The following is a 27,599-nucleotide window of genomic DNA, read 5'->3' as shown; positions in this document are numbered from 1 at the left end:
ATCTAACAAACAACACGTTTTCTTATGTACACACCCACATATTTCCCACCCAGGACAAACACACCCAAACTCTGCTCAATGTTGCATTAGCGAATACTGCATGCTAGAAACGTCATAGAGTTGGTTGCTTTTATAGCGCGTAACATTTTGTTACAGAAATGTAGAATCTAAAATAAAAAGGTCACGTTTGGGATGGCAATGTCGTGTTGTTACGCCAGCAGGATTAGGAGTGGTATAAGGTTGCTCTCATTTGAGAGACATGCGCCCTTCAGAGAAATCTCTACCTGAAACTTTTTGTTGTTGGGTTTCAGAAGGAGCACCTAACTGACTGGGAAGCATCTGAACTAATGCACAGGGACACGAGAGTCTCTGGGCTGTGAATAAAATATGGAGAAGGGGAGGAGAAGAGATGTGGGTGAGAGGAGGAGAGGAAGAGATGCGAGGAGAATGAGTGGAGATGAAAGCTAGACCTTTCATCTCAGAGAAAATCAATGGAACTACTGAACCTCTGAAACATAAACTGAAGACATGGGGGAACACAGGGACGTCAAAGGGCACCGGACCCTGGATCTCCAATGAGAAGCCTGCGTGGGCACATGTGAGCCAATCAGAGGAAGCAAGAATAGACCCGCCTTAATCTGGTTAACTGGATTCAAATAGGCACCTTTCAAACAAAATTGAATCTCCTGACAGTAATGGCAGATCAATGTATGATGACAGACAGACAGAACGCTTCCCCCTCCAACATGCACTTCTAGATGATTCCACTGGCGCCAGTCAGAAACGATGTAAGCCCACACAGGAATTATTAAGGGCCAAAATAGCCTGACGGACGGTGAATCGTCTGAATAAACGAGCACTGTTAATCCTCTGCTTCATAACTTTCATAAAAGCAGCGAGTCGTACTTATCAAATACAGATGGCAGCTGTGAAACCCTTGATTAGACATTCCCCACAGCTTTCGAGTCCTTTTGGCCTTGCCAATGACCCTGCCTGAGAGATAGCCATACGACCCCAGAACATTCACCCAGTCATACAGAGCATGCTGCCACTAGACCAAACAGAGCTCTTTCACCAAACACGGTTTCACACTACAAAGATCAACAATAACTTATACAATACAACATAATTGCGTCAGTAAACAACTAATTGAGTCATTACATCTTGGTCAATGGGATTGGCGCGACAGAGTTGACATTACTTGTTAATAAACCTTGTTTAAGACAAGTGGCCTGTAGGATATGTAAATATTGTACTTTTCTAAACGCATTCTTTTTTCTCTCAAATTTGCAGGACCATATTTATCCAACAGCTGGGTATACGTTTGCAAACTGTTGACAGTTTTCTAAGGCACAGCTGTCGATGTCTTAACCATGCATGCCTTTTAAGTTACAGCAAGCATTTCAGCTCCAGTTATGCAGTGTTATAGTAAGTTTAAGAATTCATGAACTTACTCTGCAATTGATTAAATGGCCATGTTAAGCACTTTTGAGGTACTTAAGAATAGTCAATTTTTCAAGACAATTTTTATGAATAGTCAACTGTGTGCCACCAAAATACATGGTCACGGGTGTGATATGAAAGGGTGGAAGCTTACCTGACATGGTTGTCACAGAATTTGGTGGTCTGTGGCCGGTTGAGCATGACCATCCGTGCTGTGGCATCTATGGGATCCGCCTGCGAAGTAGTTCCGGACATCTCATCGTCTGCCTTGCGGTAGCCGGTAGACGAACAAGAGGGTCCTGCACCGTTCGATTGATGGGAAAGAGGCGAGGCTAGGGTAAGTGTGCGTGGGAGACAGGGAGAGACATAAGAGACGTGGTTTACAGTTCAAAAGTGGAGGCACCAACTATAGAGGTTACTGTATGCTGATGTAAGCTGGTGGTCGATGTCAATGACGTTTACTATTCTGAACAGCCCCCATGTCATCTGCACTCTACGGGCGCACGCCCACGGGACCCCCTGTTGTTTAGAATCTGCTGATGGATGCACAATAGCGACACAAACAACGTGTGTTTGCCTCCTTTCTTTGAGCAGAAACTTGTGTATTCTGACACAGGGGTATATCGTGACCTGCATTGCACCTGTATGGTTAATTCTACATTCATCCCTGTCACAGAAATCCCACGTTGGCTCAGTTGCTGTGCCTCCCTCCAAGGACTATCTTTTGTCGTTTCCCTCCAGCTGCTCCCATCTATAGCAACTGAACGGCGGAAGCCTTTTACGCTAGTTACCGAATCGCGGATACATTGGGGAGCATTCTTACACAGGCAAAATTACACAATGGAGGAGCGGGCTACGAAAGATACATAGTCAGTCTGGTCGTGACTGAACAATTTACCGCCCGCTGGCTCAAGGCAAGGTGCCAGGGCGAGGACAGATGAAGCACGCCGTTCCTTGTTTCCTCCTACCTCTGTCTTGCTGTCAGGGAAGCGCCCGACTTGGAGAATGAATGTGACCAAAAGCCCTCCGCAAAAGTGTCATCTGGTTGTTTTGGGTAGATTTGAAAAACCTTTTTGGCGCTCCATTTTTCTAAACGACGTAAATTGGGTGATGCCTGGTTAGACAACGGCCAGTCTCTCCAGTGGAACCCTACGGTGTTCCCTGCTTTGAGAGGAACACGCTTTGCATTTAAAGGGACAGTACCTGTCTTGCTGCTCTGTCTGCAGTGGGTAGGACGTAAAAGGGTCGAATAACAAATAGGCGTCATCAATCAAGATTATTTTACTTCATCCACACGCTTATTCCACGTTAGGAATAAGTAGATACGTAACTTAATATGCTAAATCATGTCAACCAAGCAGGTCATAGGATTTAAGTTTCGCTACTTCAAGCAGGCAGTATTATTTGCGGTCAATCATTGAGTGCGTTTACATGCACACTATACGCCGATCATAACCCGATAATGATAGCTAATGCGATAATAAAATTGATCATGTGAACATCTTTATCTAGTAAGCTAGAGCTAGCGTAGCTACAGTACAGTACTGAGCGTACATGCCTGAATCATAAGATTACGACGTCGTCAGCTTTCCGTTACAGTACTATTAAAAGTAACATTGTTGTCATTTGATTCTGCATTAAATAGGCTACAGCTACCTAAAGTAACATCATTTTTACAATAACATCTTACAATAAGCTATCCTCAAACGAAAATCAAAATAACTAGTGTTTAACGTTTTTTTGTGGTTCTAGCAGCTCGTGCAACAAAGTTGTTACTTAGTAACAAGTAGCCTATAGAAGCTATACGCCGAGTAGCTAGGATTCAATGTGTTGATTGAATAAAACCAGAGCATTCTCTGATAAAACATACAGCAGTAGGGCCAATACCGAAAGACACGGCGACACTTTGTTGCAGTACAAGTTTTGTCCGTGGATACAACGATTAATAAGAAACATGTAGACGCGTTTATTGAGTAGCCTAATCGTATTACTAAGTACACATGTGTACGGAGTAATCGTATTATTGGCATAAACCGACAATTGCTAGTAATCAGGTTTCTCATGGTCATGTAAACGCACTTATTGACTCTTTGATTGATGTTGGGTAGCAAATTAATACAATTATTGCATCAATAATTCAGTAAAAAATAAGAGAGCTAAGCTGGCAATGATATGTCGGATCCTGTTTCTGTAGAAGCCCCATTGTAACTATACTAATGGGGAATAGCGTCATAATTTCCCTTAAGCAATCAGTGAGCACTTAGCCAAGAAGCGAGACCTTTGATCATTATAACACTTTTAGAACAAACATTGTTTCCTTAGTACTATCTTACAGAAGAGAGTAAGTATAAATGACTCAGCCAAAAGCCAAGCTGGTCATTGAAGCTCAGGTGATTTCATCAATATTCTAACGCAAGTCTCGGAAATAGGGACATGTTCATCCAAAGAACACTGAGATCACCTTCCCAACTATCTTAAAACACATCCGGCATGCAAGAACAGGAAAAGACCTACCAACACCACTATCCAGTCAAGCACATATCTCAAGTCTCAGTACTCACATGTAGGGCAAATCTGACTTGCAGGGTAAATTGCACAAGGCATTGAGTGTCAAAGTTCTGCCAAGCCAACTGATATCCAGAAAATGAGCATCTCATTATCTCCTATCCTAGCTAATACCTCTGTTCCTAACAGGCTAACACATCACAGCAACTCAGTGTGTCACAGTCCTGTGGAGATGCAAGTGTGTGAGATAAGGCACATTACTTGTTGAGGACAAAAATGAAACTAAAAAAACTCAAAATGAAACTATATATAAAGCATAATAGTTTTAACATGGGCCCAACCACATGTGCAGAGAGCAAAATCTGTTTGAAGGCCGGCATGGTTTAAGTGAAGTGTGAAAACGAGACGGACACAGTCTTGGCGACACTTTTTGTTTTTTTCTAAATCTTCTTCTACGTGTCTTTATATTCACTTCCCAAACAGGTGGGAGACACTGACCCTTGCTCACTTTTTCCATTCTTTGCCAAAAATGGTTTCTACTGTCTCCTTTTAACCTATTTTCTCTGCCCTAATGATCCAGGTCCACTCTCACTGTACTTTCCACCTCTTCAATCTACCTTTCATTCTAAACAGATCCATACTGGCCCTCTCAGCAACCCATTACAGCTCTGATTTATCCCAGAGAAGATCAATGCGTCTGTGACTCATCCATGATGGCGCACAGGAACCTCGGTAACCCGCTACCGATGCTTGTCTGTTGAGTCAGCTTGCCAGCTGACCTCTAGGCTCTGTCACGCGAGAACAGTGGAGCCTGCCTGCTAACCTACTTGGGTAGGTCAGACCCACATGCCCTGACTTCCTGAAAGCCACGACTGACAAGCTGTAGTCACCTGAGCAGGTGAAACAAGAGCTGACAATGTATTTTGATTGTACCCATGGTTGCTATCTACATGTGCCCTAGTTAAACTCATCCCTTGCTGATAACCTTGCCTTTACTCCCATACATTTATCACCTGGGCTGGAATGCAGGCAGCCAATGCTGTTAATGGAAGACTAGACCACAGTACTCAGCCGGTCACATATCAAAGGTTTCAGCACAGTGTCTGCTCTGGGCTGAACCCAAACCTAGTCTGGCTAAATGCCAACATTTCACTGCTAAAAACCAGGCTGAACCTCCTGAATAATACATAGAGGTAGGCTGCATAATTCATTTCTATTCTCCAGCAAGGCAGAGTCGATTTCACCAGACACCCTGCATCTGTTCGACATCCATGCCTTCACTCAGCACATGACTTAAATGTCAACCACTATCACTGTTTCTCCCTCAGCGACCATTGTACAGTCCCAATTAGCCTGACCGCTACTATTATGTTCTAAATGCCCTGAATCGTTGTGCTTGTGATGTCAAAACATTTAGTCCAACAGTGACAACTCAGAACGCACTGTCACACCGATACTGACGTTCAAACTCAGAAGACAGACGCTCTTCTGTCACCACAAAGTCACACAGGTTCACAAGATATAAATGCACAATAACAACCAACCACCTCAAGTTAGATTTAATACAGCTAAACAAATCTGCTTTCAGCCAAGGAAAACTTATTTCATAAACTTTTTGTTGTTGTTGTTCTTAACACCACAATACTTGTGGTGCCCTCTTCGAATTACATCGGTCTCTTCTTCACACGTGTGATTCGGCAGGCCGTCTCACGAGGTCAGGAAAGCTTTACCTACAGAGCGCCGCCTGACTTTAGCACCCCTGCCCCCCGTGGCTGGGCTGCCCCCCGTGGCTGGGCTGCCCCCCGTGGCTGGGCTGCCCCCCGTGGCTGGGCTGGACCCAATGGCGACCGGCATGACACGTCCCTGCTGAAGGTCCACTTGCAGGTCCATTTGTTTCTAGGCAGGCCAGTAGGTCCAGTTGCTATGGCTATGGTGTTGGGGAGTAAAGGATGAAAGCCTCTTAGAGGCAGAGTGAGCAGGGATGATAATCCCCTCTGTGTCTGCTCTGCAACTTCACCTGCTGATAATCACACACCTCTAATCCTGCAAGTGAGATCGCGAACACGCGGGAACGGAAATGATGTCCCCGACGGCACAGACCGACACACCTGAACATATGTGGTCTCTGAAGTTGACCGCCACACACCTGATGCAGAAATGCAGACCCACATCATGCAACGTCCCAGACATGCAGCTGCTGATCTCTTACTTGGCCCCTTTAAAACACACCAGACAACTCACACATGCATGCATCTATGCGCATGCTAAAAGGCATGTCATGTGCATATGCATGTGCAATACGTGTGTTCTAAATTGTACATGTATTTGTACAAACCAGATGTGTCTGTTGACGAGTGTGTCTACCGGAAAGCATTAATGTCTGCAAGTATGACTGTCTTTAAGTGTGCTTAACAAGCATAAATATATTTTTTAAATAATGACTCCGATCAATATACACTTACATGGTGAGGTAATGCATGTAGTATGGATGTAGACCTGCCCTTTTCAAGTAGGCTGTCTAGGTAGTGTAAGCAGGACAAGCACATGCAGTGACTGTGCACAGAAGCAGACTATTCCAGTGGTCGTCAGCCCAGGTCATGGTAAACTACAGGGTGTGCCGGCTTTTGCTACAGTCCAGCACCGAGTCCAACTCCTCCCTCTCCACTGATCAATGACCAATCAGAGCAATGACTAATCAGAGCTGTTGATCAGGTGGAGCCTGTAGCTCTCCCGGATCAGGACTGGGGACTACTGCTTCTCCTGCCTTCTAAATTGGCTGCATGCACCCATGCCTCCCAAGCAGTAGGGGGCGCCAGCCTGAGCGTAGGTCACTCACTTTTGTCAAACCTGTCTGCGAGACGGGAGCGCATGGTGACTCCGGCACCCAGCTCTGGGTCCTGGAGGTCTGTAGAGTCCTGCCTAATGGGGGTCAACACTAACTGCTCTGGGGGAGCCGGAGAGAGGCCACCACAGGAGAGAACAACACACATGAGACAGGAAGTCAGTCGCACAACCATCCAACACACACACACACACATGTGAGGAAGCTACAATCGAGTTTTTTGTTAGTGCGAGTATGTGTGTTGCTAAACGAATGAGTGGAAATTACACCATTGACAGTGAATGTAAGTGTTCGATTACCGGTTTTGGTACATCTACAGCATATTAGAGATTTAGGGTCAGGTTGAGATAAAGCGTGTACAATAGCGCCCCCCAATGGCTAGCTGAGTATGTACTTTAGGGGCCGCTTTGCTGCAGCTCGTTACCTCCTAAATAGTATCCTTTAAGAAGTGGCAACCATGACAACCAGGCATTATCTTTACCAAGCAGATCCAGCATTGCAAGATCATCATTGTCACCCAGGCTTGCACAAAAACAAAAACACCCTTCACTTTAGTCTGTGTTCACGCATACGAAACCCAATCCAATCTACAACACTGAAGCTATTCAGTTTGCTGTACCGTCCAAGCAGATAGCAGGCACATTATACTCTCCCTTTCTTCAATCCCTACATTGGGTTGGAAGATTACACTGAGGTATTGGGAGGATGAGACAATGAAAAGATTCAAGCAATGTCTGATTGAATATCCATTATCAATGATGTGGTTTCACCAGGTTCACAGTTCAAGCTTGTAAATGATAAAACCTGTAAATTTGCATTCTGTCTGTCTAACGGTTTCCCCTTATCTGCTGTCACCTCCTGTTTGAGTGTGTATGTCAGTGTTCTTTGTGTGTGTGTGTGTGTGTGTGTGTGTGTATGTATGTGTGTGTGTGTGTGTGTGTGTGTGTGTGTGTGTGTGACAGATTGGGATGACAGACGTCACTCACACAGGGGTGTGTGGCAGCACGGGTGATTAGGATAAATAAGCAGGAGGGATTACAGAATAAAAGCTAAAGAGAAGCTGTGATGTGTACGGGCAGAGTGAGTGAAGCAGGGCACTGACTGTCAGAGGAAGACCTCGTGTTGACATCCATGAGCAAAAGTCAAGCCCTATGATATTTAATGTCAAAGGGCTGCAATTACATTGAATCTGATTTAATAGTAAAGTAAAGTAAAGTAAAAGACTAGTATATGGATTCCCAGGGGGACATTGTAACAGTCCCAAGAGGGTTGTTAGTTTGAATCTAAGATGGGGATTGAGAGTTCTGCAGTCCTGAAACAGAAAGGTCCCATCTTTTGCCATTTCCTGCCCTTATAACATAGTTAAATTTCTCTAATCTAGAGCCAAACCCAAGTCTAAAAACGAACGTATGAAACTATGATTCTCCAAATACCTGTATGACCATCAGTAGTGAAAATCCCACACATCAACATGTAGGAGCACACATACATATATCACAGAAAAACGTACACTTACACATTTGAAAACATACAATATAATCATATGTATCAACTTTTTGTATTTTCGTTGTTCAACAGATTCAGTTGTGAATGTTGGCTATAACTCTTCAACAATATGTGCACGTCTTTTCGGAGGTAAGAAACAGTATAAGCGAGTGTTTATCATATATGTGTAAGCGCTACATACCAGGAGTATGTATAACTTCACATTTGAGTTTGTATGTAGGTTTACTACACGGCCCCTCGTGGGAGTGCAAGGTTTACTCAGTATGTAGCCTATGCATGAGTAATTCACTTGTAGTTGTGCGATATAATGTGCTTAAGACCTACACGGCCCCTCACAGAATAGCCTATTAAATGTCTATTTACCGTGGCCTGTCATCGGCAACCTTGACCACGAGTGTTCTATTAAGCCTACACATGCGTCGTAATGGTGTTTCGCTGTTGTCATTCTGTCTAATTGGGATCGTTAGCTACCGCGAGGATACTCGCCTTGTTCTGTAGGCTAAATCCCGACAATATGCCCCACTTTCTATTTCTGGAAACTGCTGGAGGGTTAGCGGTATTCACATAGGTAAAACGGCCCCACAGTGCATTGCCAGTCACTCCTCATGGAACCGCTGACCCAAGCGCACCGTTGAACACGTGCACCCGGCTTACATTAAAACATTAAAACTAACCCCTCCTGTGGATTGATGCAAAATCGCCCCAGTCAGCTGTGATCCGTCCAAAACCGACCTCTTCCAACTACCTCCGCAGCATTGATTCATCCAATAACATTTCTTTAAACCCACTCCGCCAATAAACAAAATAGTTTATTATTCCCGCCATCCGTGGAAAAAAACAAGTTGCATCTCGGTCTGTACGTAGTGTTGGGAAAGGAAAAAGCTACAGGGAAAAGCACATACATGTAGCATATCCAAAGACAGTAAAAGCCCAATGTATTACACTCAACACAGAGCCTAATCAATGCCGTCTGGTCATCGCCTTCAAAGCAGGCCTGCACTGAATAAGTAGGCTTTGTTTAATTTATGACTGTCATTGTAGACTTAAAAACCACATGCATCATTAATTCACATGTTCACATGCGTTGGAAGTGCGAATGTCCAATTGTAGTTTAGCTTTTAAAAAGTTACTTGGGCAGTGGGAGGGATGTGCTGCACAAACCGCTTGCACATGTGCATGACGTCAACACATGGGATAACTTTTAGGACTGGCACCGTACGCATCCAGATAGGAAGCTAGCTAGTCCTGTATATGATAATAACCGGAAAGCAAAGTGTTACATGTAGCAGTAGCCTAATTGTTGGATGCAGTGAAGGCTTAAATTCACCTCGGTTAAACAGTTTCAGTGACCAGGCGCCTGTCCTCGCTGTCCTGAAAACGGATGGACATCCTGAGATGGGCTTAGAATAGAGCTCTTTAAAGAATCACGTGGTGTTTAAGACATAGCCTAGAGATGGTGTTATGTGTCGCACTTTAGAAAGCTCATATGGTCTGTCTGCTTGGTTGTCTCTTTCCCCCTTCATTGTTTAGCCTTTGATCATAACACAATGTAATGGGGATTAGCATTGCACCCTTAAAACACGGGAGCGCGCATAACACATCGCACCTCGTTTTCCACTGCACCTGCAACACCTATCCAATACATTGGTCGGAGTAAGTCTACACTGGTGAATTAACTACTTTGTACCTATACTGTCCATGCCATAATAACAAGGTTATGTGTGCGCACATGATGGCGCGATGAGCGACGCAAGGCTGCACCGCCCCCGTGCCGCAGTCCTGGCTCAGCAAGGCAGTCCAAACATAACCGTTATTTGAAACATGCACTACGCAGTGTGAACGCGTGAGGTTAGCATATTGTGCCACACAACTGTAATAAATATATCGCGACACACGTCATGTCACTGACAGATCGGATGGGCGTTCGGTGGAGGGCACATCGTCACCCCACTATTCGTGCTTACCTCCCTCGCTGTGGATTTTCTTCGATCTCCGGTTAAAATACATCCTGGTGCTACAAGGGTGTCTATCGAGCTGGAAGAGGAAGACCGGGTCGATGGCATGCTCACGACTCACGGACACAGCGGGGAAATGCGGGCCTCTGACAAGGCGGTCGCTGGGAAACGGATCATCGTCGGTTGGTCTGAAGACATCGGAGTTAGCTTGTTGCGCTGGCTGGGCTCAGCGACAGGCGCGCGCGAGTGGTGTGATGAGTGCGTGCGTGCGCGTTCGTGTCTATAAACTTGCCGATGGTCCTATCGACTGCTAGCGTTGCTTTGCGGTCACGGTCCACCATTGTCAGAGGTTACGTAATATCTATAATAATCTATAATTGGACTAGCAGAGGTTACTGAACTCATCAAGTCTGCATACACCATACCACGATAACCTACAATAACACACACACAAAAAACTGTATGCTATTTAATCTAAACTATATATTTTTAAAACATAAGAGACTGGGCTGGAATCTGTTATTGGAAAAACAAGGCAAGTTATGGTGGCCCCTGAGAGAATCAGAGGAACATACATTACATGCAGTGTAAATACACACACTAACATCCAAACAGCAGGAAATGAAGCCCACAGATCTACAGGCATAACAAAGCTGTATTTAATTCCATTGTTAAGTAGCAGAGAAGAAAACCCATGTGTTTATTTTTATTACATAGTAACATAATACATATTCATCTTAACTGATTTTTTTTAATCTCATCACATAACATAATACATATTGATATTTCAAACTTGTTTTTATCTCATTAAATAGGAACAGAATAAATATTCACTTCTGAATTGGTTGGCCTTAAACTCCTCCAACTGTATCTGATGAGACATTCGGGAAATGGATGCTTCTTGATAACCATATTGGGACATTCGTTTGAGTAATTTCCTTCAGATCTATCATACAACTCATACACACACGTGTACACGTTTATAATAACGCATATATGCACACACACACAGGGTCAAACAATACCAAACCTTATAGGTCGGACAACACACTTCCAGCTGTTGTGAATACTGCCCCCGTTGGTGTCAATGACCCTGCACAGGGAGGAACCCAAGGTGTGTGTGTGTGTGTGTGTGTGCAGGGTGGGGTTATAATCAGGATATCTTATGCGATAACACTGAACATCAGAGGTGAAAGGTTCTCAGAAAAATCATATTTTCTGGAAATCAATGTAAAGAAAACAAGAGGAGAATTTGGGCTCTATGGTTACCACGGCTCCATTCCCTGGATGTCGACAGGGCTCCTGTCTTCCTTCTTAAAGACACAGTACAGGTGTGTGTCTGTCAGGGGCTCAATCACACACGCATCAGAGCAGGGTGCAGGCTCAGGACTGGAGGTGCGAGGCTCTCGGTCGGAGACATTCTGAGGGGGCACTCCGTTTCCCAGGGTTACGTGGTGTAAACAAACAGATAAACAAAACTGTACTCCCCCCCCCCCCCCCCCAATTTGTGTGTTGTTGCACTGCTCTTTTTCTATCGTGAACGTTCCCGTCCAGAATACCCCAGCAGACTGTGGGTCTACCAGAAGGGCTCTCTGCATCGTGCCTTTACCAGATACTTGATTATCATCAGCTTTCTAGGGGTGTTTAAGTTTTGATGTGTTGCCCGTGTTTCTGAATTGACCCCTGTCACTGTCTAATGTGTGTCTATGGAAGACACAAGAGTAATAATGCAACACACTCTGATGGACCACTGGCTTATTGGAAGTAAAATCAAAAGTGTAATAGAAAACACATGAGGCAACTGCTGTCAAATAAAACAAATATTGGGTAAACTTCTGCGAGTACACTTTAAAAGAAAGATGTCAGAGCTTTAAAACAATGTTTTTTTTCTTCTTCTTCTGTTACTGCCATTACGTACAAACCTTAACTTCAACCTCTCACACAGGCGGCGGTGACTTATATTTACATGGTTTGATCAAATCAAGTCCAGAGATTGATTGCTGTAGTCCGTTTGTGATGAGGAGCCACAGGGATCAGGCTTAGTTAGAGTCAGTGAGACTAGTCAGCAACAGCTAGTGAAGCTCCTTTAAGCGTTAGTGCTATCTGTTAACATAGAGCTCCAAAGCATTGTGACAGACGCCCCAAAACAGTAATGCAAGAAAAGAACGTAAAAACAAAAGTGCTGAAAACAAAATGAGGAATCTAAAAAAATAAAGCTTTGTTAATTCTCTGCATTTATTGTTTTAGTCTTTTTTTTCCTTTTTCTTCCCCGCTTGTGGCTCTACTTTTACAGCTGGAACACGACGGATATCTCTCGATGAAATGAAGACATGAAAGCACTATGTACATGCACGGCCCGCTCGGGCATGCTCGGTTAGGCCTGCAGGGGGCGAGGTGGTGCCCGGGGTCAGGGGTCAGTCTTGGTGTACGGCGAGGATGGGCTGCCTGCAGATGGGGCAGGTGTTGTTTTCAGACAGCCAGCGGTCGATGCAGTGGATGTGGAACTCGTGGGCGCAGGGCAGACGGCGCAGCTTGTTGCCCTGGGCGTACTCGTTGATGCAGACGCTGCACGCTCGGCCCAGCTCGCCCTCCAAGCTGGCCTGGCCGTAGGTGCGCGTGGCCAGATTGTCGATCTGCTCTTTGGTCAGGCCGCGAGGGTGTTCCTCGTCCTCCTCGTCGTTGAGCAGGAAGAAGTGTGCCAGCCGAAGGATGGGCAGCGTTCCGTTCTCCACCAGGTTGTTGGTGTCCCTGCTGGTGGGCCGGCCCTCGTTGGGGTTGGCCACGCCCCCTCCTAACCTCGCCTGAGCCTCCTCCTCCACCGTCCCCGCTAGCCCCTCCCTCGCAGGCTCCGCCCCCGCGGCGCCCACGTGGCCCAGCATGCCCTCGTTGCTGTGGATCCGGTAGGCCTGCGCGGTGGCTGTGACGTTGGGGCCGTTGGGGTCGGGGTGGGCGGGCGCGGCGCTCTCCGAGTCGGCCTCCGTCTCCATGAGAGAGCTGAGCTCTCCGAAGCCCGTCATGATCTGCCGCAGGATGGACCTGAGGGCGGTGGAGCTGGGCTCCCCCAGCCCTGTCTCGCTGATGCGCCTCAGGGGGATCCGGATGGTGCTCACGTAGGTTCGGATCCCGGCCCGCTCCGAGCGGGAGATGGTGCGCCGGAAGCCGCCGCTGTCGCTCTCGAAGGTGACGGTGTTCTCCGCGGCTCGGGCCCGCGAGCGTGTCCTGCTGGCGATGCTGTCCCGGTCCCGGTTCTCCCCCGGACGGATCCGCCTCACCTGCAGATCCAGCATGATGGTGGGGTGTCGCCGCACGCCTGTTCCCGCTCCGCCGGCCGCGTGCGACTCACCCTCCTGTTCCCCCGCCTCTGGGATGGGCTCCGTCAGAGGAGCCGGCTCTGCTGCAGCCTCCGCCGTCGCTATGGGAACAGAGGGGGTTCCATGGCCAGGCTCGGCAGTGTGGGCGTTGGAGCTGCTGCTGCTGCTGCCGCCACTAGAGGGCAGGGCAACGCCGGGGGCGGGGCTCCTCTGCAGAGGGGACCGGCTTCGCCGTGACGACCGGGAGGAGGCCCCGACCCCTGCGGTCGCCCTGCGGATCCGTCCGCGGGATCGAGTCCTGCTGCTGCGTGGCTCTCGACCCGCTAGCGGCCCCGGGAAGCCGCCGGCCTGGAGGGCCACGCGGGGACAGTCTGGGGCAGCAGCCGCCTCCTCCTGCCCCTCCGCCACAGCTGCTCTGGGGGGCTGAGCCAGAGAGAGGCTACTCGGATTGTGAGGGCTAGGGGGCACAACGGGAGGGGCGGATGGGAGGTGCAAGGCCACACCTCTTCTTGGAGCCGGGGTGACAGGAGCCACCGGGGTAGAGGGGGGTGGGGCGGTGACCGGAGGGGTGGTGCTGCTGCGAGTGCGCCGTGTCTGAGCCCTCCTACTCAAAGTGGGGCGTGCCGAGGTGTACGGTGTGATCCTTGGGGGGGTGTAGGGCGATGGCCGGGGGGGGGGCGTGTAGGGGGCAGTGCGTATGGAGGCTGAGGCCGTGGATGAGGGGGGAAGGGGCAGCTCCGTGGGGTCGGGAGCCTCACTGTGCTCCCCTGGCTCCGGCTGCTCGTGGTTGATGTTGATCTCCAGGCTGAAGCGGAACTCCCCGCTGTTGGGGTTGGTGCGGCTGACCGCGCGCCAGGTCTGGTTTCCGCTCTGCCCGCTGCGGGTGGCGTTGCCAGTACGCCGGAACGTGTTCAGCCACTCCAGCAGTGAGTCCCCGTTTGAGGTCTCCGTTCCTGGCTCAGCAGCCCCTGAAACAAACACGTCATGAGCATGACCACCTTGGTAAACTAATACTTAACCCATAAGCAATAAAGCCTTATCTAAGTAAATACTATACACGTAAACTAACCTAATCTACCTGCCCCTATTCAGCCTCCTCTACCTCCCCGCTTCCCTCTCTCCTCCTCCACGCTCACCTCTCCCCTCCTCCTCCACCTCCCCACTCTCCTCCCCTCTCTCCTCCTCCTTGCTCCCCTCTCCTCCACCTCCCCGCTAGCCTCTCCACCTCCCCGCTCCCCCTCACCACTGCTGCTCTCCTCTCCTGCCTCAGGGTTCTGCAGGCGTGGCTCAGGGCGGGGCTGGGACGACACGCGCTCCTTCGCTCCGTCCAGGCGCTGCCGCAGCTCCTCTGCCGTCACCTCCCCTGGAGAAGAGACAGAGAACACCACCCCCGTCAGGACAACAGCATCCCTGCTTCCAAAATCCCCCATATTCATACGAGCCATCTCATGGGTTAGTCTTAGTGCTGGAAAACATCATGTGTAGGATGTCAGACTCTCTAGAAGTATCGGGTCCAATCAAGAGGCTCTGTGTGGTGTGTGGTTTTCTACGTGAACGCTGGATGGGTTGCGGTTGTGTGATTGGTGAGCAGATGCTTTTAGGTTGGTCATGGTAACCCTACCAGGTGTGCCCAGAAGGTTACTGTCCCTCATGAGACGGTATTCTTCTTCGCTTAGCTCGTTGATGAAGTGATAGTACGCCTCCTCCCGTCGAAGACGCTCCGCCTGTCTCCTTCGCTCATCTCGCCCACCAGGAGGGTCCATCACCATGGAAACCGCTGCCATACAGGAGGGGGTCAGTCAGCGATTTGAAAAACACTTCAGGGGAGACACTGATTTAATCAGATTTGAATGGGAGCAAGAACTGACGCCATTGGCTGAACCAGTAGATTGGAAAGTGACTCAACATGCATATCAATCTCACTGATAAGCTTGCAAAGTCACATGATGACATGGTAGAAGCCTACGCAGATCCAACTTGCTGTCATAAAGTCAAGATGCTTTAAAACACATATGCAATGTTTCCGTGCTATGTCAAGGCAGGATTTTATATACAGTAAATCAAAGAACGGCAATATTGTGGGTGGAACGACGTCAAGTTGCAGGGAAGTCTTCTAAATGAGATATGTCATTGTCAGTGAACAAACAATACAGGCCAAGAACGCCATCCATTTTGTTCTGAAAGACATGGACAGTAAAGAGGTCGTGAAAGCCGACATAACAAAAAATCAAGCAAGCTAGCTAACAATCCTCTACATGGCAAACCTTAACAGGACTAGCTAGCTCACCTCCCGAATTCTGACAGCTAGCAATGCTAACTTCATTGATTCATTCACGTGCCTTAATGCCACCGTCATTTTAACATACTACTGTGTGTAAGCTACATACAAATAACGTGTCCTCAACTTAACATATTAACAGAAACATACACGTTGTCAAGCTAACATTACAGTAATCCCGTCTCCCTTCAACATACCATACAGTAGGCCATGTTGAAGAACGCAGAGGAAAACTGACCGCGTCATCCTAGTTACCCACCAATCACCGACATGGGAATTATTACAGACAGGTCCAGTGCCCAACCATTGCACTAGGTGGGAGGGACATGATAGAGTAATCGGGCTTGATGTAAGCGCACTACGCGACAGTAGAAGACAAAGAATCATCACTTACATATAAGGACAAAATGCAGTAAATGTTGTCTACACTTTTCAGCCCCGGCTCTACCATAACACAAGAGTCGCCCTGTCTTTTAAACCTGCGAGCTGTCATTTTGAATGAACAACGCATTTGTTAGCTAATGTCAGCTAACAGCTTTAATGTCGGCAGCTGCGCTAGCTACGTTAGTGTGAAGCTAGCAAACATTACCCACACTAGTGAGCTATGCTAAGGGAACCTCTATTTAATAGATGTTAACAAGGTAATCCATTTTGTTTAAAAACACTCAAATAAAGTGCATACGCACATAACCCAGGAAATGTTTCTGTTGTGAATATGAGGAGATGACAACGCCATTTAGAGGTATTTGGTACCTGACACAGCAGCTGTAATATGGACGGGCTTGCTCTCCTCTCCGATCTACAATGTAGCCAAGATGGGACCAACAGTGCGACACCTAACACCAACCGAAGAGCAGTCAACATGGACGCATTGGTTCCTATCCCTCTCAGTGGAATAAAATGGTGCTGCTGTTTTTCTAAATGTTCATCTCCAAACAACAGTATGTGAAGTAAACGTATCCTAACTCCATGGGGAAATTGCTATAAATAATTGTATTTGAGTTAATATCAAACTATGCAATTGTCTTGCTTTTCTACGATTGCTGTGAACTAAATGCTGAAGGATAGTTTTCTTTTAATACAAACATTTGATTGTTTTCAGGTTAACTGGTCAAGCAGTGTCCCTTCTATAAAATGTTTTCCGTTAGCTGATCTGATGAGGCGTATGCAAGGCAAATACTCGGAGGTTTATGACATGTTCTTTGTGAGAAATGACTGGCGCCTGGCGTCTATTAGACACCGTCTGCATCATAATTATTAAATTATATTGAAACATATTTATATTAGGAAATGCATTTAGACTGTCATATTTAAAGTTCAAAAGTCTGATGTCTCTACATTTATTAAATCCCATTACGTATTACAAAGAGTTAAAATCCACGTGGTGCGCCTCAACCATTTATTCCCCAACAATTCTCTTTACTGGTGGATGCAATAACGGCAGTTTGCGACAGTGCCGTGCACAATTACGCCGTTCTCCCGAGTGAAATACCGGTTGACAAACGCAGTAGCAGGATAATACGAGAGAAAGGACTATCTGTTATCTCATCTGGTTTTTCAAGTACTGTACATCTTCATTTGTACCAACAGATCATTTAAACTGTTAAATGTGGAAACTGGACTGAGGACAGAGCGACGCAAGGGAAGGCAACTTAGATTACAAACCGGGGTTGTTGAAGTAAGTTGCCTCCCAAGCGGCGCTTTAAAAGGAAGGGGAGGATAATTGACCAAAACAACAGAGAAAATGGACTATGATTTTAAAGTGAAGCTGACCGGAGAAAGAGAGCGAGTCGAAGACCTCTTCGAATACGAGGGATGCAAAGTGGGAAGAGGCACATACGGTCATGTATATAAAGCAAAGAGAAAAGATGGGTGAGTTGATAGCAAAGGCCTTGCAAGTAGCTCGCAAAACTACGTCAGTTTCTCCTATAAACTCCCAATTGTGTCGCCCACGGCTTTTCTCTAGACTCAGTATCTGAAAGACATTCGTCGTATAAATATACCTAATTTGGTCGAAGCTAATTTATAGAATATGTACATTTTTTTAAGAATCCAGTGGGGGGATATTATACGTCACAACCTGGACTGCGGAGCTCTTTGGCTAATGCAAAAGCAGCATCATGACAAAGATGTCTGTCTTGTGAAGAGCACTGACATCAATTGCCAAGCCCCGTGTCATTGGCCGTGCAGTGTGCTCGACAAATTCAGCAGCAAATATCGCCATTGTAATCGTTGCTCGTATTTCAAATGACAGCGTCTTGACAGGCTTGTGCTCAGCGACGGAATAGCACGGGATGTTGTTATACCTCACCTGTTTGTATGTGTGCGGGCAGTGGGGGGTTCTTGAAACAAACCCTGGCTCCTAATTCTACTAGAGCCAGGGTTTGTTTCATGTCACCATTTTGTGATGTTTGATCTCCAACAACAGAAGCCATATGTAAAATGAGCTGATGTATGCCTATGTTATGTGGCTACTATAGCTGCTGTCAGGTTCAGGGAATGTGGGGGGTAATGTTTAGTCAAGCCGCCTGCTCTCTTAGTGACAGTAACTGCCTCACTGTCGACAATTTCAGGAAGATATGCCATTATTTAATCTTTTTTCTTGCAAGTCTTTGTTCAGTGAAGTGTATAGAGGGAAACATGCATCACAATTGCTGAGTTATAAGAAAGTTGCAATGGCCTATTTGTCATTTTTTTAACCTAATGTGTAATTGTTTTAGGTAACAGCACTGTAAATGTATGAAACCAATAACGTGTCAGTTTACTTATACTGCCCCATGTGAACTCAATCACACATTTATTGGAGCATGTAATCAAATCTAGTTTGGATTTTTTTTTTTTTGTCTTTTGCTACAAATAAGATTCAGGAGTCTTGTCTAGAATGGTATTGTCTACAAGTATTTGTGTGTGTCTCTTTTATTGTCTGAAAATAATAATCTGGTCTCAAGTGAGTGGATCTGTGCTGTTAGTAGCAGATCAGTCTCAGCGCCTCTAGGTACATTTATTCCACCAAGCCTTTCACCACAGCCCAGACTTACTGGCGACCTGAAGCACATTTTAAGATGCCTGAGTGTTTAAAGATGTTTGTGTTCTCCTTAGGAGACTGCTGTTTACAAGATTCTCTGAGTTAATTTGTTCTCCAGGAGTTAAACAGTACTCGTGGAGGCAAAGAGAGCAGTTTATGACTAGAAAAGAGGAAGGTTTTTTTCAGCCTTGCCCTGCAGTCTTTTTCAGTGTATCATCCATCAATATTCCTCTAGTGCTGCAACAAAGTAGCCCCTCACCAGCTGCCTTGTATGGCCTGCTTCCTCTCCCCTCTACTGGGGCCTGGAGGTAAGGTTGATTACATAAATCCAGAGGTAATTCAATGATTGAATGATCTCCCTCCTGGATCCCACAACACTCCTGCCAACTGTCTTCCTTTGTGAATCCAGTCAGGTAGCTAGGCCTCCTGGGAGTTGTAATATGTTGTGTTGATGTGGCATATCCTTCCCTGCTTACAGAAAGGACGATAAGGACTATGCCCTGAAGCAAATAGAAGGCACTGGCATCTCCATGTCGGCGTGCAGAGAGATTGCAGTGAGTATTTGCTTACATACATGTCCAAATATAGACACCATGTTCCACCAACACCATGTTCAACACCATGTTCTTTGTTGTGTCCCCGTCGGTTCTAATAAAGTTTTGTATTCATGATGTTACAGCTGCTGAGGGAGTTGAAGCACCCAAATGTAATCTCACTGCAGAAGGTGTTCTTGTCACATGCAGACCGCAAGGTCTGGTTGCTGTTCGACTACGCTGAGCACGACCTCTGGGTAACACACACAACACACACTTTTGGTTCTTTACAGATCCTTCCACTGTTGTCCATGTAAATGATCCATGCCATTTTTGTATGTAAATGTAGATAAATTGCATTAAAGGTTTTGCATACAATTATTTACATTTGTCATCTGGTTTGAAGTAAGAAAGAGCCAAATGGGCATGCGTTGATTTGTATGGGTTTAGCTTAGGTTGAACCCTAACCCAGTGTTTCACAAACATCCTCCCCTTAATTTCAGAAAGCCACAAACCCTATCTGGTCTATGCTGTGTACAAACATCAACACACAATTACATGCACGCACGCACACACTCACGTACCATAATGAACAAGGTTTCTCTGTTCTCTCCAAAGCACATCATAAAGTTCCACAGAGCCTCCAAGGCCAATAAGAAGCCCCTGCAGCTGCCCAGAGGGATGGTCAAGTCCTTGCTCTACCAGATCCTGGACGGCATACACTACCTGCATGCCAACTGGGTCCTTCACAGAGACCTGGTGAGATTGTGGAGGGGAGAGGGAGGGGGCAGGTCGATTAACTATGCTCCAGAAGGTCCTTTAGGTCGCACTGCTTTTACAGTGATGTTCGTTGTGACTCATAACCGTGCTTGAGCTTGACTCATAAAAGTGCGTGCTTAAGAATTTAGTTTTACTAAATAAAACTACTAGTTTTATTTTCTATTTAGAAATAAATATAATAGTTGGTAAAACTGAATTCTCAAACTATTATGCAGCTAGGCTTTCTGTAGATTGCTAGGCCCTTTGGGGCCTTCTCTAAAGGAGCTGATATCTAGTATTTGTCCAGTAGAGGGCAGGATCTGACATTTTAACTGTACCAGAAATCCCAACCATGTACGAGCAGCACTGCCAAACCACTGGTAATCTTTAATAACGAGCTGTCAATCTCGGTCATAGGATAAAGTACATATCCTTATGCTGACGTGTAACATTCTCCTTTCAGAAACCTGCCAATATCCTAGTGATGGGGGAGGGTCCAGAGAGGGGAAGGGTGAAGATTGGTATGACCCATTCTCCTATCACAGCATTGTACCCTTTATACACCTCCTGTTCTGTTTTTAAAGTCGCATTTTATTTGTGTTTATTTAGTTGGTTTCTGATTACCCTCTCTGCAGCGGACATGGGCTTTGCACGTCTGTTTAACTCACCGCTGAAGCCTTTAGCAGACCTGGATCCTGTGGTAGTCACCTTCTGGTACAGAGCACCAGAGCTGCTGCTGGGGGCCAGGCATTACACCAAAGCCATCGGTGAGACTTGTGTGTGTGTGTCTGTCACTTGGCTCCGATGGCTGAGTGGGTAGGGAATCGGGCAATAATCAGAAGGTTACCGATTCAATTCCGGCCGTGCAAAATGACGTTGTGTCCTTGGGCAAGGCACTTCACCCAACTTGCCTCGGCTGCTAAATGATTACATGTAAAATGCCACTTTCTCTCCCTCAGACATCTGGGCGATCGGCTGTATCTTTGCGGAGCTGCTGACCTCTGAGCCCATCTTCCACTGTCGCCAGGAGGACATTAAGACCAGTAACCCCTACCACCACGACCAGCTGGACCGCATTTTCAACGTCATGGGCTTCCCAGCAGGTGAGGACTTCTGGACGTCCTGCAAAACTTGACACGCAGGGCAGAGGAACCCAGAACAGGACAAAACACGTACTCTGTGTATGTGCCTCTGGTTTTCACCAGGCCTCCTTCCTGGTGCAAGAAACGGATGTTTAGGGAGAGATTCTGGTTAGATTTAAGTTCTGGCTTCTGAGCCAAGGCAATCTGTCTCTCCAACTGACCTGACATGAGGTAATCCTGGTATCTCCTGATGCTCACAGATAAGGACTGGGAGGACATCAAGAAGATGCCAGAACACTCGACCTTGATGAAAGATTTCAGAAGGAACACGTGAGTGTGTCTGTGTGTAGTTTTCCAAGCCTTTAATTTGTTTTTATTTTAGTTCATCCAAACTTGCTAAACTTTTTCCCATCTGTATCACAGGTATACAAACTGCAGCCTTATAAAGTATATGGAAAAACACAAAGTCAAACCGGACAGCAAAGCATTCCACTTGGTAAGTCTCAACAATAAGTACACCCAAGTGGTAGCCGATGGCAGTGAGAAATGAAGTGGGGTAAAAAAACGAACCCCTGAACCTGTATGATAATCTAAATCTATCAAGCATTCCTCCCCACAGCTGCAGAAACTGCTGACAATGGATCCCATCCGCAGGATCACTTCTGAGCAGGCCATGCAGGACTCCTACTTCCTGGAGGAACCTCTGCCAACTTCAGAGTAACTACACACACACACACACACACACAGATCAGTGTGTCATGGCTGTGTGACAAGAGCTAAACATGTAATGTGGACATAATGTAAAATCCACCTGTGCAAACTGCCTTGTTTGGAATTTAGAGACGGTAAACAAACTCGACTGGGCGGTGTTGACGGTAAACAAAACCGTTGTGTTGGTAGTTGAATGTTCAGCCTGTGTGTGTCTGTCCTCAGTGTGTTCGCGGGCTGTCAGATCCCCTACCCCAAGAGAGAGTTTCTGACGGAGGAGGAGCCGGAGGACAAGGCCGATAAAGTAAGAAATGTGTGTGCCTCATACCTCATAACATCTAGTACATTCTTTGTGTAACAAGTTTTCTGTGGAGTTATTATTTACCTAACGGAATATTGTGTATTTGTCTTTTTTTTTTTTTCTTCCTGTAGTTGGGTTTTTAATAGGCTGTGTGTAGGGAGAACTTTTGGTGTAATCTCTCTACGCTGTTGTGTACGGTTGATGAAGGCTTGTGTCGGTGTGGTTCTGAATCAACAGAAGAACCAGCAGCAGCAGCAGCAGGCTAATAACCACACCAACGGAGCCGGGCATACCGGTAACCCTGACAACAGCCACGCCCAGGGCCCTCCTCTGAAGAAGGTGCGAGTGGTCCCGCCCACCACTACCTCAAGTGGCCTCATCATGACCTCAGACTACCAGGTGTGGGGCAGATGGATGCACACACACTGTGTGAGAGATAGAAAGACTTGGTGTTATGGTCACTTTTGTAATCATTTGAATATAATGAAGGGAATATATAAATTGCTTAGCATTATAAACATTTTAAAATATGTACACTGATGTGTGTGTGTGTGTGTGTGTGTATACACTTACACAACCCAAACTATTGGAATTTGTATTGACATATAGCTTAATAGAAGAACATGATGTGTATTTCAATAGTTATTGAAATGGTGTGTCAGTTTGGTAGGACACACCTAATCTAGGGGGGGGTCAGATGGCTGGGCGGTTAGGGAGTCGGGCTATTAATCAGAAGGATGTTGGTTCGATTCCGGCTGTGCCAAATGACATTGTGTCCTTGGGCAAGGCACTTCACCCTACTTGCCTCAGGGGGAATGTCCCTGTACTTACTGTAAGTCGCTCTGGATAAGAGCGTCTGCTAAATGACTAAATGTAAATGTAATCTGGTTGATGTTGGCATGTTCAATTGATTACGATCTATTATTATAATCAATTCTCTCTCTCTCGTGTTCAGCGCTCCAATCCCCATGCTGCTTATCAGAACCCAGGACCAAGCACATCACTGCCCCAGAACAGCATGGGATACTCCTCTACATCCCAGCAGCCTCCGCAGTACTCTCACCAGAGTCACCGCTACTGACCCCCTGACCCGGACCCCCCACCCACCCGCCCCCTTCCCCCCCCCTCCACCACGCCCACTCGGGAGAATGTACTGAGGGATGTGCGAGTGGGTATTTTTTTTTTTTTTTTTTTTTTTCATGGCATCAGCCTACTACCGCAAAGACCGCCCCAGAGGGGCGCCCCTCCCCTGCAGGCCGTCTGGAGGCTGAGGGGAACGGAGGTGACGGCCTGGACACAGCACTGCTGCGGAGCGGAGCCCTGAACAGGGAGGAGGAGAGGAGGAGGAGGAGGAGGAGGAGGAGAGGAGGAGGAGGAGGAGGAGGAGGAGGAGGAGGAGGAGGAGGAGGAGGAGGAGGAGGAGGAGGAGGAGGAGGAGAGGAGGAGGAGGAGGAGGAGGAGGGAGGAGGAGGAGGAGGAGGAGGAGGAGGAGGAGGAGGAGGAGGAGGAGGAGGAGGAGGAGGAGGAGGAGGAGGAGGAGGAGGAGGAGGAGGAGGAGGAGGAGGAGGAGGAGGAGGAGGAGGAGGAGGAGGAGGAGGAGGAGGAGGAGGAGGAGGAGGAGGAGGAGGAGGAGGAGGAGGAGGAGGAGGAGGAGGAGGAGGAGGAGGAGGAGGAGGAGGAGGAGGAGGAGGAGGAGGAGGAGGAGGAGGAGGAGGAGGAGGAGGAGGAGGGATCCTGTCAGCTTCTCTCGCGCGTCATAACCACATTCATTTGTGACCCTCAGAAGACGGATCTCCATAGCTGATGCTCCACTGCAACAGATTCAAATGAAGATGACTTGGTTTGGGGGATGGGGGTTGGAGGTTGGTCTCCCTTCCTCCTGTACCCTACACCTCCCCCGTTCCCTCCTTTCCTCCTCCTCCCAAACTCTACCCAGCCGGTTCCCCTTTTCCTGTGAAGCTTGGATGAGACTAAAGCTGCTATGTGACTGACGGCATCGACAGAGTACCTATCCCTCTGTCCTCGTGTCTGTCTGTCCTCTGTCTTGTCTGTCTGCCTCTACAAGGGCCTTCGCTGGGGAACCGAACACAGCTGCTGACTGGGCATGCTGGGAGCATGTGGGGCACCCACTGCAAGAACGAGGAAAAAGAGAGAGAGGAAAAAAAAAAAAAGAAAAAAAAAGATTTTAGTCGTTTCTAATTTAATCTGTTTTCTTGGTTCTGTGTTCATGGTGAGGATGAAATCGGCTGATGTGGTCAGCAGTCGTTCACTGTTGCAAGCCTTAGAACTTCATGACAAAACCAACATATTGTCGAGGACAGCAGATGGAACATTGTACAGTATTGTATTGAAATATTTTACATGAAGCAAGTATCCTGACAATAAAAGAGGAAAAACGGCAATATTTAAGTGTTTTTGTACACACTCTAATTAGGTCTGTGATGTGGAAGAGGGATGTTGTGGATAAGAGGAGTAAGTGCAAGTGGGTGCTTTTTCGTATTCGTTTTTATCTTCCAGGAATAGAACTCCTTAATGGAGCCCATCTCAGTCCTATATTCGGGATCGCAAAAATATATTTATTTTCCATATGGGTCACACGCTTGTCGGAAAAGGAGCAATGATACCCTGTGTTATTTTACGTTTCTATGCACCCAGTTCTACTTCCCAGTGATGGAGGTGGCAGATATTCGCCTACCGGATCATCAAAAGAAGCTCGACCACGTGTCGTTTAGCTTCCCTGAATCTAGCCAAGATGGATATTTGTTATGAATCTGGTTGGGTCATTTTAAAGTATTGCGTAAATCCCCTTTCCCATGAACGCGTAAAAAAAAAAAACTACATGTCGGCACGGCAAGGGGACCCGATTGCATAAAAAACTATCCACCCTATTGGCCTCAGACCCGAAACAGAAACCCCGCCCTTCCCATCCCTGGTACAACTCAAGATGGGAAACCCAGCCGTCACTCATCTATTTAAAGAGATGTAATTGGACCGAGAGATTGCTTTCTGCTTATTAAATCCCCGTCGATTGGTGGTGACTGCCGAAAGGTCCCGCCCCGTAGTGAATTGTTCGGAGTGGACAGACGGCCAGGGACACAGGATGGCAGCGCAAATAGGAGTATCTAACGGGACATGAGGACGAACGGAAATCTGCTAAATATCTGATCTCTGGTGAGAGTTCTATCATACTATTTTAACTGTAAATAAGACAAAAATATAATTTTTTTAAATATTGGGGTTTGTCTTGAATTAGGCAATATCTAACCTGATTTGTTTGAGTCCAAATGAACTACTACTCGACCGCTGGACATAAGGCCCCGGTGGACCCCCAGTGGATGCAGGGGGTTTAAAAACTAGTCATTGTGGTCAATATGCTTGAACCATCTAAAATACATATTTTGGGGGAGATCCGAGACAACGCGCGTCTGCCGAAGCTGGTCATCAGTGAAAATAAACGTAACGTGTAGCCCACGTTGCACTTGATGTTTTTTTGTTAGCAAGAAACTAAGTAACTGCAGTGTATTAAATACGCGAATGATGGGAACTGACATTGGTAAATAAATGTGGGTCACCAGTCAGTAACGGGATGCCGACGGTGCGGAACTTTGATTGATTGTTCTTGTCATCATTTTGTGTGTGTGTTTAACTATACCATAAGAGCTTTCACAGTGCCACACCAATATAGAAACGTAGAAAACAAGAATGTAGAAACAATGTAGTCTTTCCCTGTAGCCTAACTTTTTACGTCCAATTGCTGAGCCCAAAATCAATGCAATTTAGGTTACATATCCTTCGTTTCAGGAGGTAACCCCACCACTTTTCATCAAATGTGGTGGTGAGCACTGAAGGGAAAATGTAAGTCAGACATTTGGATCCAAACTGTCATTTAGTAGATTTTTTCTTTAAAAAAAAGCTACTTGAAAATCAATATGTTAACATTTCCAATGATGAGATTGTAAGGAAGTGTATTATGAGCCGGTGTGCTGTCATATTTAGGGCAGTGTAACCTGACGTAATGCATTTTGCAATATTCATAGCATCAGGACGAAAGCACAGCTCCGTAAGATGCACGAGAGACTGTACTTGGCTCATAAATGTATAATATCGCTCGGTTCAGACTTTACAGTAATGGAGTTCCAGCGTCCATCGTAAAAGCCACCTCTGTGACCGTGTGTGTATGTGTGTATGTATGTATGTGTGTGAATGGAGACACAGGAAGTACATCTCTCCCACGATAGCGTCAGGTTGTCTCCCTTGTGAAGTTCAAAGGATGTCAGTTCCGCTGATGGATGCAAAATGTGCAGCTAATGGTCCATCTGAGACGCTGATAGAGAGCATGGCAGAATGACTCAGTGTTTATGAGAGTGTGTGTGTGTGACAGAATCGCAGAATGACTCTGTGTTTATGAGTGTGTAACTGAGAGGTGCAGTAGAGAGAGAGAGGAGACGAATCACACATAAGATAACTAAATGTCGTTTTTTTTGTGTTGTAATAGATGGATAGAGAGAGAGACAGATGGCATATATTACTTTGTGCATGGAATATACTTATTTTTTCCTTTAATTTCTGACTCCATACCTCTCTCTCTCTCTCTCTCTCCCTCTAGTAAAGTAAAGGCTGGAGTGCTCTCTTTTCACAGGGAACAGGGGCCTTAAAGAAGGCTGGGGGGAGGGGAGAGAGGGGGGAGGCATGCATGGGAGCACTCGGCTGTTGCCGTGTGAACGGAGCTCCATTGTCCCAGGAACCTTTCAGTGGCTTCCCTGAAGGTCCCTGTTCTGTCCACCCCTCCCCCAACACCACTCTCTCTCTCTCTCTCTCTCTCTCTCTCTCTCTCTCTCTCTCTCTCTTTTCTTCTCTCTCTCTCTCTCTCTCTCTCTTGCTCGCTCTCTCTCTCTCTGTGTCACACACACACATTCTCTCACAGATATGTACACTCTTCACCAAGCTCTTTCTTTCTTTTCTCATCCGCTCACTTCTCACATTCATGCATCCCCCTCCTCTCTCTCTCTCTCTCTCTCTCTCTTTTCTCTCTCTCTCTCTCTCTTTTCTCTCTCATCTCTCTCTCTCTCTCTCTCTCTCTCTCTCTCCTCTCTCTCTCTCTCTCTCTCTCTCTCTCTTTCTCTCTCTCTCTCTCTCTTACCTCAGTCACACACCCCTTCCAGCCTCAGTTTCCTTGACTCACATTCGCCAGCTTTCTCTCACACAGTAACACCAGACTAAGCCCCCCCTCCTCGTCCCTCACCCCCTCCTCATCTTGCCTCAAACCCGCAATTATTTCGCCCCATTGATGTGATTGTTTCTCCAGACAAAAAGCAAGAACACGCAAAACTTCTGGCTCTGCGTAACTTCCT

At 46.7% G+C, this 27,599-nt stretch overlaps 4 protein-coding genes across 14 annotated transcripts in view; 2 read left to right on the top strand and 2 right to left on the bottom strand.

Moving 5' to 3' along the window:
- Positions 1–10,494, bottom strand: part of atp8a2 (ATPase phospholipid transporting 8A2) — a 42,132-nt gene extending 31,638 nt beyond the window's left edge. For 3 of the 7 annotated variants that reach the window (XM_062479423.1, XM_062479426.1, XM_062479429.1), the window contains exons 1-3: positions 10,261–10,494; positions 6,785–6,892; positions 1,598–1,775 (exon numbers count right to left, since the gene is read on the bottom strand). In XM_062479423.1, the coding sequence (XP_062335407.1) occupies positions 1,598–1,775; positions 6,785–6,892; positions 10,261–10,303 (329 nt within the window). In that variant the 5' untranslated portion in view covers positions 10,304–10,494. Of the gene's footprint in view, positions 1–1,597; positions 1,776–2,411; positions 2,931–6,784; positions 6,893–10,260 lie in introns of those variants that run through there. The other 4 variants (XM_062479424.1, XM_062479425.1, XM_062479427.1 and 1 more) reach the window with 4 other exon arrangements.
- Positions 10,495–10,888: 394 nt separating this feature from the next.
- On the bottom strand, positions 10,889–16,897 carry rnf6 (ring finger protein (C3H2C3 type) 6). 2 transcript variants are annotated; one of them, XM_062479433.1, is made up of 4 exons: positions 16,527–16,897; positions 15,184–15,339; positions 14,806–14,925; positions 10,889–14,530 (listed from the first exon to the last, which is right to left on the bottom strand). In XM_062479433.1, the coding sequence occupies exons 1-4, from the start codon at positions 16,702–16,704 to the stop codon at positions 12,666–12,668; spliced, it is 2,319 nt and encodes a 772-aa protein (XP_062335417.1). In that variant the 5' UTR covers positions 16,705–16,897; the 3' UTR covers positions 10,889–12,665. The 2 variants fall into 2 exon arrangements, with proteins under 2 accessions (XP_062335417.1, XP_062335418.1); XM_062479434.1 differs by having other exon boundaries at positions 16,594–16,894.
- Positions 16,898–17,258: 361 nt separating this feature from the next.
- On the top strand, positions 17,259–23,580 carry cdk8 (cyclin dependent kinase 8). Of its 4 annotated transcripts, none has more exons than XM_062479436.1 (13): positions 17,259–17,712; positions 19,344–19,419; positions 19,545–19,655; positions 20,017–20,157; positions 20,621–20,678; positions 20,793–20,924; positions 21,117–21,260; positions 21,500–21,569; positions 21,663–21,735; positions 21,859–21,956; positions 22,173–22,251; positions 22,486–22,647; positions 23,204–23,580. In XM_062479436.1, exons 1-13 carry the CDS (start codon positions 17,585–17,587, stop codon positions 23,327–23,329), a joined length of 1,398 nt encoding a protein of 465 aa, XP_062335420.1. In that variant the 5' UTR covers positions 17,259–17,584; the 3' UTR covers positions 23,330–23,580. The 4 variants fall into 4 exon arrangements, with proteins under 4 accessions (XP_062335420.1, XP_062335419.1, XP_062335422.1 ...); XM_062479435.1 differs by having other exon boundaries at positions 17,260–17,712; positions 22,173–22,260; XM_062479438.1 differs by lacking the exon at positions 23,204–23,580 and having other exon boundaries at positions 17,260–17,712; positions 22,380–22,628.
- A 1,738-nt stretch (positions 23,581–25,318) lies between these two features.
- wasf3b (WASP family member 3b) overlaps positions 25,319–27,599 on the top strand; it is a 12,043-nt gene continuing 9,762 nt past the window's right edge. The window contains exon 1 of the mRNA XM_062479683.1: positions 25,319–25,419. The gene's annotated coding sequence lies outside the window, so the exon portion shown is untranslated. The remainder of the gene's footprint in view (positions 25,420–27,599) is intronic.

The sequence above is a fragment of the Osmerus eperlanus genome, chromosome 15 (assembly GCF_963692335.1).
Source record: "Osmerus eperlanus chromosome 15, fOsmEpe2.1, whole genome shotgun sequence".
Classification (NCBI taxonomy): domain Eukaryota; kingdom Metazoa; phylum Chordata; class Actinopteri; order Osmeriformes; family Osmeridae; genus Osmerus; species Osmerus eperlanus.
This window is presented reverse-complemented; position numbering and strand designations above follow the sequence as displayed.

Coding starts and splice junctions, on each gene's coding strand:
- rnf6 (XM_062479433.1), bottom strand. CDS start 16,704: ATGTTGACTGCTCTTCGGTTGGTGTTAGGTGTCGCACTGTTGGTCCCA. Junction 14,926..15,183: donor TAACCTTCTGGGCACACCTG/GTAGGGTTACCA, acceptor TCTCTTCTCCAG/GGGAGGTGACGGCAGAGGAG. Junction 14,531..14,805: donor AGGAGAGGAGAGCAGCAGTG/GTGAGGGGGAGC, acceptor TGTTTGTTTCAG/GGGCTGCTGAGCCAGGAACG.
- cdk8 (XM_062479435.1), top strand. CDS start 17,585: ATGGACTATGATTTTAAAGTGAAGCTGACCGGAGAAAGAGAGCGAGTC. Junction 20,679..20,792: donor GAGGGGAAGGGTGAAGATTG/GTATGACCCATT, acceptor CCCTCTCTGCAG/CGGACATGGGCTTTGCACGT. Junction 21,736..21,858: donor ACAGCAAAGCATTCCACTTG/GTAAGTCTCAAC, acceptor TCCTCCCCACAG/CTGCAGAAACTGCTGACAAT.